At 50.0% G+C, this 14884-nt stretch overlaps 1 protein-coding gene across 1 annotated transcript in view; it reads left to right on the top strand.

Annotated features, from left to right (window-relative positions):
• Positions 1–4816: 4816 nt before the first annotated feature.
• The window catches only part of ASB18 (ankyrin repeat and SOCS box containing 18), a 41652-nt gene continuing 31584 nt past the window's right edge, over positions 4817–14884 (top strand). The window contains exons 1-2 of the mRNA XM_019628058.1: positions 4817–5115; positions 8622–8889. Coding sequence (XP_019483603.1) covers positions 4875–5115; positions 8622–8889 — 509 coding nt within the window. The 5' untranslated portion in view covers positions 4817–4874. The remainder of the gene's footprint in view (positions 5116–8621; positions 8890–14884) is intronic.

Genomic DNA, 14884 nt, shown 5'->3' with positions numbered 1-14884 from the left:
CTGATGTTCAGGCTGCCCCCTACCGCCCCCTCCACCAGAAGCTCCCAGGTGAGACCATGTTACAGCCAAGGTTGGAGCCACTGTGCCACATGTACCATGTTCATTATTTCTCCAGTTTGAGTTTTGTAGCAAGAGTTTCCTAAAGAAAGGCCCCTATTTTTTCCATCTTCGCTAAAAGGTTTTCTTGAAACCTTCCATCATGGGTTGAAAGACGCATGCCAACATCCCCTGTATATACTTATGAAGTCACCATGTCACAAAAGAAAACCCTTTTATCCCACCGTGACTTGCCCCTGGTGACCCCCAGAGCTGCAAACGCCCCCACACTTTTTCTAAATGCCCCCAACCAAACCTTTTCATAATCCACTGAAGGACCTTGCCCAGGACTGATGTCAATTCAGACTATGAAAAATCAAGCTCTTTTCCTATTTGAAAGTGAAAATTCCACTCTTCGGGTCCTTCTTTTGTTTGATCACAATGTCTCAAAGATTTTGACAATTGCTCAGCCACTTCATATACAAATTCACTCTTGGAAGAAGTTGAGTTTTTAATGTGAAGTGAAGTAGGCAGAGAAGGTGAGATTCGAGTTGCGCCTTGAAAGCTGTGCATTGGCGTTGGCTAAGCTGGGAAGGATGGTAAACGTGAGGTGGGAAGGGCTTGACCCAAGCAAGGTGTGGATGGGCAGAGCTGGTGCGCCGCAGGCAAGCGACATGGGTTTGGAAGCAGGGTTATGCACCCACCCCTGCTCACCCCAAAGAACTCCTGTGTTTGGGGGTCCTCAGGTTGCTTCTTTTTCTTGTGTAATCCTGGAGGGCAGGGTTACTGTGATTTTTGCTTCTGAATCCTGAAAACCTACAGAAACGCCTTAGAACATCATAGTCCGCGAATGCCTATTGCAAATAGATGAAGAAGTGGATTGTTTTTCAGGTATTTGAGGGGGTTGTTGATTTTGTTGTTGTTTGGTTTTTAGTGTTGGTTTTAGGTTTGTTGTTGGGGGTTTTTTCTAGTTTTTTAATATAATAATCACATATATAGCTATGTTTGTTCTTTAAAAAAAAAGGACACCTGTGCCATGCCATGCCATGCCAAAGGACACCACTGCATGCCATGAAGCAATCTACAAGCCTTACTTGTGAGACCAGTGTTATCTATCAGGAGCTGTTTTTAACACTTTCACAAAGAAGCAAGTCTGTTTCTGGCCTACTGCTCCCGACCCACTGAAATCAAGCCTGTAAATTTAGGGTGCTGTTGACACATATAACGCTAGGAAAGCTAAATTTAGCGTGGAACGTAAGCAGAATGGCTCTTCTCCCTGGACTCGCTCCAGTGTCCCCGCCCCTTTTAAAAATAACCCATGACAAAATGCATCAGGTACCAAGGAATCCTCCCATCTGGAGTGAAACACAAGCTCAAGCCAGATCATAGGATAGCTGTGTGTGAATTCTCGTAAGTCCTTCAGAAATGTATCTAATTACAGCCTGAGAAAGATAAGATGGCAACATGGCGATGCTCAGAGGAATGAACTAGCTGAGGAATTGATGTTGCTAATGAAATGAATAAAGCACCTGCGGAATACGTACGTGAAGGGGGAAGAGGAGAGAGCTTCATGCTAGGGAACGATGACAAGGGAAATGGCCTCTGCGGTGTTTCTATCCATCGTCTTCTGTACACACCTGCCTCTCACGTCCGAAGAAGGCTGTACGTTTCTTGAAGACATCTGTGGACCCAGCAGTGTTTAAGGCACATAGGGACCCTTGGAAAAAATCTCTGCTGTTCCCATTGATGATACTGATTCTGTCTTTGCTGCTGCTGATGGAGACAAGGGAGATAAACTTTAAATGTGAAAGGAGCTTTTCAGGAGCCCTCATAGCACACCCAATGGACAAGGTCCTCTTATGAGACTTGGTAAGACACGTTTACCTGGGGAGAGGTGGGCTGTGCAGGGCAGCCCATGCCTCTGAGGGGGACCCCTCTGCCCCTGGCATCGGAGTGCCTGCCCTGGATAGACCAAGAGTCCAAAGGGGAAAAGGTAGCAGATGACCAAGATTGAGAGGCAATTAAATGCAGTTGAGCCCGTTTCAGAGAGACAGACCTATTCATTCTTCCAACCGTCTGCGTGAGGACCTGCGTATATGGTGCCCTGTGCTGGGCATGAAGAATCCCATGGAGATGAGGAACAGCAGCTCCTGGTCAGGTGGAGTAACCAGCACAGACACGTGACCCTCAGCACCAGCCAGGCACCGCGGACAGGGTGCCAGGACAGACATCAGGACCAGCTAGGGAGCTGGAGGGAGGCTACGCTGAGTGTTCAAGGAGAATGAGTGGGGCCGGCCAGGTGACGATGGGAACATAGAATACCAAGCAGAGGGAACAGCACGTGCAGACCAAGGCACCATCAGGGGGCTGACTGCAGAGCCCTGTGCTAACGTGTCACATGCTCAAAGACAGCGGTGAGGGACGAGGCAGGAAGCCCCTGAATTCAAAGTGACATGTTTGGACATTGACCATCTCAGGATTGGGACACCTTGAGCGAGCTGCCTGACTCTGAGTCCCAGCTTCGTCTTCTGCAAGTGGCATGAAGGCTACCCACGTTCAGGGTCACCTGGACTGAGAGCCACTTACAGGGGATGGCGGGGTAGCGCGCCTCCTCCTGCGGCTCCCTGAGCTCTGAGAGCTAGAGCCTGGAGGCCCTCCTGCCCTCTCCGCACTGAGCCTCAGCCCAGGCACCACGCAGCGTGGTGAAGACAAACCCACGCCCCGTGACAGCCGGCTCAGGGAGTGACCAAGAGTCCCCCACCCATTGCTGTCGCCAATGTGAGCCTTTCAGCAGCAGAGATGGGCAGACTGAGGCCACGCCTGTCCCATGCCAGCACCCCTGCAGCCCTCTTCTGCAGACAAGATGTGGGTTTTCCCATGGGGGACCCTCCAGGCTGTGGGTCAGACTGTGCATGCACATTGATGCCTACAAATCAGGTCTGCCATAGGGTAAAACAATCTTTATTAAATTATAAATGAATTCCGTTCACCTCCACCTTTCCCCCTTCTAAGGAAGGCCAGGGTGCCCTGCTGGGCCCCCCCTTTGTTGTGGAAAATATTGGTGAAAGGGCCCCCCCAGGGGCCAGGTTACCCTTCAAAATAAAGATGTTGAACAGAGAGCCTGCTCAGGTTTTGGGGAGCTCAGAGAGAGGAGGGGCAAGCCACAGGCTGCTTTGGGGTGCAGAGGAGACTGAGACAGAGGGACATGGAAAAGGGGTGCTTAAGAAGTTCCACTGTGGGGCGGGCCGAGTGGCGCGATGGTTAAGAGCTGGCTTGGGACACCAGAGGGCCCCGGTTCGGATCCCACATATGAGGGCCAGTGACACTGCCCTCTACAGCTAAGATGCTGAACAACAGCTCAACCTGGAGCTGAGCTGCCGTGAGTCACCGGCGACAGCGTAGGCTGCAGCCCCTGCTGCAGTGGGTTGCCATGGGCTACCGTGTGTAGCCAGCAGCCAGCGTGAGCGGCCAGCAGCCGCAGTGAGCAGCCGTCCAGAAGCCGGTGACTGATCTGCCTTGCCCGGGAAGAGCGCAATGATGGTGCCAACTTGGGCCAGTGAAGCAACATCCTCCACAACTAGACTGAAGAACAAAATGACAGCAACTTGTCTGTTCCCCTTCCCCCAATTCCCCAGCACTGTTCCCATCCTCCCAATTCCCCAATAAAAATCTTTAAAAAAAAAAAAAAGAAATTCCACTGTAACTAAGGACGTGCTGCCTGTGAACCCTACTCCTTGACTTCAAGGCTTTTCCTGCTGTCTCTATGCTGTTTGTTTGAATGCAACATCACATAGTGACGGGACCCCATGGGTCCCCAAGTCTAATGCTGGCATTGATGGATGGTGACTACTGTTATTCACCCTCCGAGTCTACACGTGTCACTCTCCTGAGCCTGGGCCCACCCTCCCCACTCTCCTGGGCCTGGGCCCACCCTCCCCTCTGCCCACCCAGGCAGCGCCCACCTGCCGTCCTTCCTTCGGCAGCCTCTGCTCACATGCTTTTTAACTGTGACTCATGTGGACACGGCCATGGGGCCTATAGCCCAACTACATGGGCCCATTACAACTTCCTAGTAGAAGAAAAACAAGTGGGGAAAAAGGTGTGCAACTTGTGTATTACCTATAAGAAAAAAATGATCTTATTAATGTTTAGGCTATAAAACAAAGCCCTGCCCTAAACTGTAGCAAGTAAGTTACAAATAGAGTGCTGTTACCATTCATTCAAAAAAAAAAAAAAAAGGTGTGGCATTTCTCATCTTCAGCAAAGGATGCGCATTTTGGGATCAGTTCTCAACAATGGAAAGAAAGAGGCCACCAGGGGCCCCAGATGATGCCTTTGGGAATCCCTGACCTGCCCTCTGGGGCCTCCCGCCTGGGGACACCCGTGCAGAGCTTGGTCACTTGCAGCGTCCAGCTGGGCCTCCCTCACACATCCTCAGGCCTGACACAGCCCTCGGAATGCACATCCGCTCACCATGGTTACAGCAGCAAAGCAGGCGGTGGGACAAAAGCCAGAGGACATCCTCCAAAGCGAGCAAGAGAAGGCCCGTCCACGTCGGTGTCTGCGCTTGCGCGGAGAGCTGTTTCAGAGACATGCAGACGCACCTGCCTCTGGAGTCCACATCTACATAATCACAGAGGGGTGGCTGGGCTCTGTGGTCACAGGACGCTGGTCATATCAAGTGACCATTATCACATCAGAGCCCACAGGAGTTATAAATACACCACCACCGAGGCCCAAGTGGATGACAATTGAGTAATGACAATAGAAATAGCTCGCGCTCCATAAGACCATCTTCCCCCTTCCTGAAGAACTTGTCCGAAATCCACGGCATTGCCATGGAGAGGTGGCCAGCGCCAGCCCGAGGGGAGCTTCTCATCTCTGAGAAGATGGAACACGAGCCTCGAGCTAGTGCTGGGTCCCTGGCAAGCGAGTACCACGCCGCCTTGGTCACAGGGGACCTGCGCCGCCTTGAGCCTCTCTTGGACCAGTTCTTCCAGGACGCCAACATGGTGTTCGAAATCAAGAAGGAGGAGATGGAGTGGCAGGTGAAATCCCTGGCCACGTTTGGCCTCTCAGGTACCCTGGCTCCTTTAAAGCTGAGTTATTTGCTCTTCGGGAGCTATTAACCTCCTCTGAACATACAGCCCCAGTGTGCAGGCTGCTTACACAGGCTCCCCATGTAATAACACGCGCGAGCAAAGGACGCCTACAAGTGAGATTTGGTTTGCATGAGTTTTAAGATGTAGGTTTTAGGCGGTGGGATGCGAGAGGTCAAGTTGGAAAGACCAAGAGGCTGGTGAGAAGAGCCCGCCGGATGCTGGAGGTGCCTCTCGTCTTTAAAAGCAGAGTATGGGTTTGGGCGCCATCTGCCAGGCCCTGCTCTTGGCAGCCAGGGAGGCGGGGGATGGGAGAGAAACACCTTCTCCTTCGAGGGCGCCCGGAGCAGGGCCCTGACGTGAGCTGTGCCTGCGCGAGGTCCTTCTAGGAACCCATGGACGCCACGACTGCAGCGGGGTGGCTGGGGCACAGCCAGCACCCACAGAGGGAGAGCTCTCAGCACAGGCTCCTCCTGGAACCTCGGGGAGCCTGGGAAGGGAAAGGAGGGTGAAGAAACCAGAGGTCCCTAAGTCAGGTGACTGACAGCACTCTTGCTGCCTGAACACTGCTATGTGCTGGGCAGGCAAGAGACCCCACGAGTGGGGAGACGCCCCCCACAGCCCCACCCGGGGTGAACCGACTTGCTGACCACCAGGCTGCCGCGGGCTCTCTCGCCTGGCACTCTGCACTGAGCACCCTTCCCCATGTGTCCATTGCAACACGTTTAGCCGAGAGGGTCACGTGTCGGAATCCACAGCAGCTTTGCCAGACCGAGAGGATTTGAGGCTCTGTGGTCAGTGGGACAACGGCCAGTATCCCATGTCCCTGACTCGTGAGCTCTGGCAGGCAAAGAATGCGGAAGGCTGGCCTCCAAAGAACTGACACAGTTCTGTTTATACCTCACGCGGGAGAAGGGAATAAACCAAACACTGTCAGAGCAGCTCACAGCACCCGGTGAGGGGCAGGGGCTGTGGGAAGATAGACACGTCCAGTCAGGGCCGCCCCACTTCCCAGTGAGGGAGCCCAGACCCCTCCTGGGCCTCCTCTCCCTCACCTGGCCCCGATGGGCACACAGATTCCTCAAGGGCTACGTGGCGATTCAACCAAGAATGCCAAATGCTTGAATGCTCAATAAATGTGTGGGGTTTTTTTTAAATCACACTCCTTCCAGCCCTGGACACTCAGGCAAGCTCAAGTGTTGCAATTTCAAATAGATACTCATGTTACCCCGTGGTCTGCTTAGTATTAGGGCAACAAGCAGGCTTCTGCCTTTTTCCCTCAGTCGTGCTGTTATTTCTATGGCTCACCTGTACGACCGGAAGCTAGGGCACAGGGGGGGACGGCAGTTATTAGGAACCAGCAGCCCAGAGAGCTAGTGCTGACCCCAGGCCTCCATATGGCGGGAAGAGAGCGTGGGCAGAGCTCCGGGCCGCTGGACTCCTGGGCTCAGCCACCTGCCTTCCCTTCAGCTGGCCCAGCAGCAGAAATGACCGAACGCTGTTTTGAGAACAGCAGCCCCCCACGCTCTGCTCTCTCATATGAAGCCTTCCTGGTGGCCAGCTCCAGCTCCCCCGGAAGGAAGCCATGGGGACCATGGTACATCTCACAGGGTCACAGTGACTGGCCCCTTGGTACAGCAATTCCTAAAGGAATGCTGGTCCCATCCAGCTCGCAGTCCGAGGACAGCACTGGCACAGAGGAGCTGATGTTTAGAGGGATGTCCCACGTGGGGAGAAGCTTACACCTGCGTCCCTCCTGGTGGCAGAGCCTGGACCAGGGGGTGGGGACTATAGGAAGCCGATTCAGGCTCCCTGATCCAGAGCTGCCTCAGAACCCAGGTTCTCCCAAAGGCTGGAAACTGAGTGCCTTCTCCCGGGACCTGGACAAGGGTGCCAGCCCTAAGCGAGGGCTGAACTAAATGCCCACCATGGCCCCCTCCCATCGGTCCATGGGCAGGCTCGGGAATCCAGGGTGGGTGAACAGAGCTGCCGGTGGGTGGAGTTGGGCTGGGAACTCAGCAGCCCTGGAGAATGCAGCACCCCCATCCTTCCCCCCAGTAAGTAGACTTCCTAGCGCAGAAAAACGAGCAGAATCAAGAACGAGGAGCTGGCCCTGCCGGAATGTAGGTCATTGTCATCGTCTAGGACTACACCCGCCCTTCGTGCTCCAAATCAGAGCAGGTCTTCACTGGGAAAGGCAGCCCATGAGCCCCTGGGCCGCTGGCCACCATCATCCACCACCAGGATGACAGGCCGCCACACGCCCCCACGGAGTGTGTAACAACCTCCAGGCTGGGCCGTGGGGACGTGGGGCAGGCCGGAACTCTGCAGGTAGGTAATTATGAGTGGTCTTTCAACACTGCACAGCATGGGTCCCAGGAAGGAGGTGGCCTGTGAAAAGGGTCTCCTCCGCAGCTCATTACAGCCACGGGATCGATTCTTCCATCATTATCAGAAGGCATTCCTGCCATGTGAAATCCTGTCCCTTGAAGTGTATTCACCAGGGGCTGCTCCCCCTATCTCCACGAGCGCTCCTGGACGCTAACAACCTTCCACGGGCCTTTTGAAAGCCCAAAGTTTTCAGAGAAGTAAAATGCATGGCACCTGCTCCATTCATCCCGCAAGAAAGAGCAACCCTACACACACACACACACACACACACACACACACACACACACACACACCTAAAAACCGCACAGAAACAAGCCAGAGCCCGCTGAACGTGGCCCGCCACATCAAAGCGCGCTTCTAAACTCGGCCACTTCCAAGGCCCAAACTTTCCGAGTCCTTTTCTTGAGCGATGCTGGTGCCATGGGTCCGTTTGTTTTGTCTGTTGCCTTCTGCTCTTAATGATAAAGGGTACATACGTGTGGGGTTGAATGAGAGAAAAATCCACAGCTGACTTTCCACCCTTCAGCTGTCCCTAATTCAGGGCCTGGGGAATGTCAGGTCCTCACTGTCCACCCTGCTTGGTCGGCTTTTAACACCTTGACTGGCACCCAAGTCCCCAGTCACCCCATATTTGGCACAACCATCCTGCTTGCCCCCTAGCTCCACACAGCCCCCCATTCTCTCTGGCTCAGGTTTGGCCTCCTCAAGCTCCTTGTTATTCCCTTTCTCCCGTGTCTCCATCTCTGCCTCCTTCTCAATGTCTCTGTTCAGCTTCTCTGTGTGTGTGTGTGTGTGTGTGTGTGTGTGGTGTGTGCCCTTCCATCTCCCTACACTTCTGTGTTCCCTTGATATCTCTCTGTCTGCCCCGCTCTGCGTTTGTGTTCCTCCCTCTGTCTCCCTAGCCCTCACCCCATCCGTGCGCTTAGCTGGATCTCGCTGGGTTTCTCCGACCCAACCCTCAGCGTCCTTGCCCATCTCCCTGCAGGCCCACCTGGTGCCTTCTTTTCAGAGATGGTTTCACCCTACTTCAGCCCTGATGGACCCCAGCCCCGCCCTGGCGCCCCCCACTCATCTCGCTTCTCCCCCTCCCCGCAGGCCTCTGGACCCTGGAGTACAAGCGGGAGCTGACCACGCCCTTGTGCATCGCGGCGGCCGGAGGCCATGCGGACTGCGTGCGCCACCTGCTCAGCCGCGGCGCGGACCCCGACGCCAGCCCCGGCGGCCGGGGGCCCCTGCACGAGGCCTGCCTGGGAGGCCACACGGCCTGTGCCCAGCTGCTGCTGCAGCACCGCGCCGACCCCGACCTGCTCAGCGCAGAGGGCCTGGCGCCCCTGCACCTCTGCCGCACGGCCGCCTCCCTCGGGTAAGACACGCCCCTCGGCGCCGGCCACGCCCCTCCGCCCGGTCCCCGCCCCCAGCCCGATGGCCCCGCCCCGCCCCTAGCACCCCGCGCCAACCGACCCCACCCTGACCCAGAGCCCGCCCTCGGCCAGCACCGCGGCCCCACGGCGCGCTCCACCCAGAGCCCCACCCCCGGGCCCGGACCCCGGCTCCGGCCCGCGGCGCCGGGAGAGCGTAATTAGCCTTGATTGCGAGCGTGAGGGGGGAGGCGCCACACCGAGGTAATGAGCGGGGTGATCAGGGCCCGCAGACGCCGCCCTGAAGGATGCTAAAAGGCCACTGGCGGGGTTGGAGGCTGAAAAATTAGGGTTTTTAATGATAATTTTATGCAGGATAATTGTCACAGTGTGACATAAATGGTTAGCTCCTCCGGCGGGGCCTCAGAGCCCCACTAGGAAGCCGAGCCGGGCCGGGCATTTTCAGGTGCTGGGGTTCTGGGGGCTCTGCAACCACCCCATCCAGCCCCCGTTTGTCCTTGCAGAATGTCCGTCCCCATGGGGTCCAGTAGGTCCAGGAGTGGCGGCAGGGCCACCCTGTCATTGCGCAGGATTTATGTTCGGTTTCTCAGCTTGCAGTATGTCATCTTGACATTTCTTTTAGTCAAAACGTTCCAGTCCCTGCCCTCGGGGTTGTAATTTCTTGGCCTTCTATCTCTGTAGCGAGGATTAAATAAAATCACCATGGTAAGTGCAGGCTGGCAGGACTACGGCGCTCTCAGTGACCCAGGCAGGGGCACCGCCTCCACATGTCACCTGAGTGCAGAGTGGAACCCAGAAAGGCGCGCGAGAGCACCCCCAGTCCTGAGAGTGACTGAGGGAGCAGTGTCCGAAGGACATGCTTTTTAGAAACAGCCTCACTGAGGTGTAACGCCACACAATAAGCGGCACGTGTGTAAAGCGTACAACTTGATAAATCTGGACAGACATGTATGCGCTCGTGACACCATCCCTATTTATCAGGGGAGTGAACACACCACACCCATCACCATCAAAAGGTGCCCTTGCCCCATTGGTATCTCCCGGCTCCCTTCCTCATTAGCTCACTGATTTGCGCTATAGTTTAGCCTGGATTTGCTGGGATTTTATATAAATGGAATGCACTCTCTTCTGTCTGGCTTCTGTCACCACCATCGTTCCTTTGAGAGTCATCATGTTGTGTGTATCCGTATTTCACTCCTCTTATCCGCGGTATCACTGCATGGCTATGTGTTCTCCATCCATATGTTGAAAGACATTTGGCGGTTTCTAGCTTGGGGCTATTACACACAATGCTGCTATGAACATTTGTGTATTCGCCTTCAGATGGGTATAGGCACCTAGGATTGGAATGGCTGGGTCCTATGATATGGTTAAGAGATAACCTTGTAAGAAACTGCCCCACTGGTTCCCCGAGTGGCCGTACCCTTTTACATTCCTACCAGCAGTGTCGGAGGGTGCCAGTTGCTCCAGCCTCACCAATATTTGGTGTGGACATTCTGTAATTGTAGATATTCTGCAGGTGTGTACAAGTCTATTTGAGAAATGATTTGCATTTCCCTAAAGACAAGTACATCTTCTCATGTACTTATTTGCCATCCATATACCTTCATTGGCGACATGCCTGTTTTAAAAATTGGGTTGCTTGTTTCCTTCTTAAATTTTGAGATTTCTTTATATATTCTGGATACAAGTCCCTTGTCAGACTGTGATTTATAAATATTATCTCCCAGTCTCTGGCATATGTTTTCTTCTGTTAAAAGTATCTTTCGAAGAACAGAAGTTCTTAATTTTGGTGGGACCCAGCTTATGAATTTTTTTTTTAGGGATTGCGTTGGGTTATTGTATCTAAAAAAAAAAACCTTTGCCTAACCAGGGGTCACAAAGATTTCCTTCTGTTTTTCTCTATAAATTTAATAATTTTATATTTTACATTTAAGTTTAAACCCCATTTTGAGTTAATCTCTGAATGTGGTGTGAGGTGAGGTATGGCTGGAAGCATTTTGTGTGTGTGTGTGTGTGTGTGTGTGTGTGTGTGTGTATGGATAGCCACTTGTTCCAACACCATTTGTCTGAAAGCCTTTCTTTTCGCCACTAAAGTGACTTTGCGCCGTTGTTGAAAATCAGCTGACTACATATGCGTGGGTTTCTTTCTGGACTGTCTTGTTAAGTACACGCAAGACAGCGCAAGGTCTGACTGATTTAATTGGTAAGGACCCAAGGAGCCATTCTTAGAGTCACACCATGCGTCACTTACACACACAGTGGAAAGGAGAACAGCCAAAGGTGCCAATTCCTCACCGTCCTTGTCCCACACACCACAAAAAAAACAATGTCTAAACAAAAGGGGCCAGGTGGTGGCAATATGAGTTGTAAGTTACCCTGTTCATGAACAGCCAAACCTAGACTTCAGCTGGACGGTTCTATACTCTGCAGCTGTATTGGGGGTCTAGGGGGGTGCAGGGCAAGGCAGGAAGTCTCAAACTTCATGAGAACCCAGGAGGCAAAGAAAAACTGTCTTATGAAAGCCTTCCAAGAGACATACAGGGGCAAGGGGACTTTAGCAGCTCCTTACAAGCCTCCCACCTGGGAGGATCACGGCGTGTTCTGCCAAGACTTAGATCAGCAGTGGTTCAGACCTCTGTTTGTGTGACCTACATGGATACGTGCAAGGTCACCAGGGCTCCATGGCAAAGCCATTCCCCCCTAACTCTGTTCTATGCCAGTGACGTATTTGTCCATTTTGACACCGGCACCACATTGTATTGAACACTGTGGCTCTATGAAAAATCTTGAAGGTCCATTAGCAGCAATGAGCACCGTTCTTCTTTTCCAAAGTTGTTTTGGCTATTCTAGACTCTTTGCATTTCCATGTAAATTTAAAAAATCAGTTTGTCTGTTTCTACACAAAAGGCTGATGCTGGGTTTTGACTGGGGTTGCTGTGAATCCACTTGGGGAGAACTGACATCATAAAAATCCTGAATCTTGAAACCCATGAACACAGTAAAGCCCTCCGTTTATTTAGGTCTTTAATTTCTCCCAGCCACATTTTTTTAGTTTTCAGCGTATAAGGCTTGCACATATTTTGTCAGGTTTATCCCTAAGTAGTTCATATATCTGATGCTTTTGTAAGTGGTATTTTTTATTTAAATTTCTGATGGCATGTAGGTACTATACAAAATTTATAATTTTATTTTTGTAGATTAATCATGTACCCTGCAACCTTGCTAAGCTCACTAATTGTTCTAGTAGCCTATTGTAAAGTTGACAGGATTTCCATGTAAGCAATCATATCATCTGTGAATAAACACAATTTTACTTTTTTTTTTCAATCTGGATGTCTTGTATTCCTTTTTCTTGCTTTATTGCAATGGATAGAACCTCCAGTGCAATATTGAATAGAAGTAATGAGAGCAGACAACTTGTTTATTCCTGATCTTAGAGGAAAGCATTAGATCTTTCACCATTAATTATGATATTATATGTATTTTTTAGATGATATTTTGCAGACTGAGAGGGCTCCCCACTATTTGTAGTTTGCTGTGAGTACAAATTACCACAAACTTCAAAACTTAGAACACACATTTATTATCTCATGGTTTCTGTGGGTGAGGAGGTTGGCCATACCTTAGCTGGGTCCTCTACTTTAGAGGCCCTCACAAGACTGTAATCAGCATGTCCCCAAGGGCTAGGGTCTCATCTGAAGGATCAACTGAGGAAGACTCTGCTGCTGAACTCTTATGGTTATAGGCAGAATTGAGTTCCTCAGGAACTATTGGACTGAAGGTCTCAGTTCCTTGCTGATTACTGATTGAAGGCCATCCTCAGTTTGTGTCTTCATTTTTAAAGTAGATTTATTATAGGCAGATTATAATTGGGACTTGTGGGGTTTTTTTAATCCAACCTGCTAGTCTCTGCCTTTTAATTGAGTGTTTAGATCATTTATAGTTAATGTTATTTGGATATGGTTAGGTTCAAATCAAACATATTGCTATTTTTTGTCATCCATTCTTTGTTCCTTTTTTTTTTTTGCCTTCTTCTGTATTGAGCATTTTTCATGATTCCATTTTATCTCCTTTATGGCTTATTATATATAACTTTTTGTTGTGTCATTTTAGTAGTTGCTTTAAGGTTTATAGAATACATCTTTACTTTATCACAGTGTGTCCTCAAGTAATATCATCCAACTTCACATATAATATAAAAACCATATGACAGTTTACTTCCATTTCTCTCCTCCTGGCCTTTATGCTATTGGTAGCATACATTTTACTTCTGCATGGAAGTACCACAATACATTATTATTATTTTTGTTCAAACAGCCAGTTATCTTTTAAATGTAGTGAAATAAAAAAATGTTTTTATGTTTACCTATGTAGTTCCATTTCCAGGTTCCTTCATTCCTTTGTATAGATCAATGATTCCATCTGGTTTTATCTTCCTTCTGCTTGAAGGGCTTTCTTTAACATTTCTTATAGTGAAGGTCTGCTGGTGATGAATTCTTTCGGTGTTTGTTTGAAAAAGTCTTTATTTCTACTTGAGTGTTTGAAAGGTACTTTTTTTTATTCTCAGTACTTTAGACACATGGCTCCACGGTCTTCTAAAATCTGTCCTTCTCATCTTTGTTCTTTCATACATAATGTCCTTTTTTTTTTTTTGGTTTTAAGATTTTCTCCTTATCACTGGTTTTAAGCAATTTGATAATGATGTGCTTTGATTTACTTTTCTTCCTATATCTTGTCCTTGAGATTCATTGAGTTTCTTGGATCTGTGGGCTTATACTTTTCATCAAATTTGGAAATTATGGGGCAATTATTTCTTCACATTTTTTCTTTACAATCCCCTCCTCTTTTTCAGGGACTTCTATTGCATGTATATTAAATCACTTGAAGTCATTCTGCAGTTCATTGATGCTTTGTTGTTCTTTTTTTTTCTCTGTAATTGATTTATCTTGTGTTCTGAAATATCTGATCTGCCATCAATCCTAGTCAGTGTATTTTTCATCTCAGACATTATAGTTTTCAACTTTAAACATACAGTCTTCCAATTTATATCTTCCATGTCTTTACTTAACATGTTCAATCTTTGCTCTAGCTTCTCAAACATGTGGAATACAGTTATAACTATTTTAATGTCCCTGTCTACTAATTCTACCATCTGGGTCAATTTTAATTGATTGGGTTTTTGGTGGGGTTTTTTTCTGTTCATTCATTTTGTAGGGTGCTGGATATTTTTGTATTCCTGTCAATATTCTTGATCTCTGTCCTGGGATGTAAAGTTACTTGAAAATAGTTTGATCCTTTCGGGGTTTGCTTTTAAGCTTCACTAGGCAAGATTAGTGCAGTATTCAGTCTAAGGTTAATTTTTCTCCCCAGTACTGAGACAATACCCTTCATAGTACTCTCATCCATGCCTCATCATTTATGAGGTTTTGCACTCTGGTTGTTGAGAACAGGCTCTATTCCTGGACTGGTGCATGCTGTGGGCTTGATTCTCTCTACTCCTTTCAGGTGGTTATGTCCCCAGCCTCAGGTAGTTCACACACACACACGTGCACACGTGCACACATACTAATCACTACTCAACTGAATACTCAAGGGGACCCTGTGCAAAGTTTTTTCTCTGCAAAGATCTCCTCAACAATCCCTTGGCCCCCCCAAAAGTCTGCCCTGCAAAGCTAGCTGTCTTGGCTTCTGTAGATTCCCAGCACCATCTCCTCAGCTTCCAGAGCCCACTGGGCTCTGCCTGGGTCCCCGTCACTGGGCCCCAGCCTGGGAGCCCAGAGGCCCTTTAGGAGGTCAAGAAATTGAGCATTTGCCAATCATGCTGGGGAGTGCCCTCAAACCCTGGGACTCATTTCTGTCCTCAGCTGCAGGCGTTCTCCACGCTCAACAGGGAGCTTCTTTCTAATTATTCCACATGGGGTTCATTTCTACCTGGTTTTAACCACCCATTTCTGTTCTTGACTCATTTGGCAGATG

The sequence above is a fragment of the Hipposideros armiger genome, unplaced genomic scaffold (assembly GCF_001890085.2).
Source record: "Hipposideros armiger isolate ML-2016 unplaced genomic scaffold, ASM189008v1 scaffold_17, whole genome shotgun sequence".
Taxonomy (NCBI): Eukaryota; Metazoa; Chordata; class Mammalia; order Chiroptera; family Hipposideridae; genus Hipposideros; species Hipposideros armiger.
This window is presented reverse-complemented; position numbering and strand designations above follow the sequence as displayed.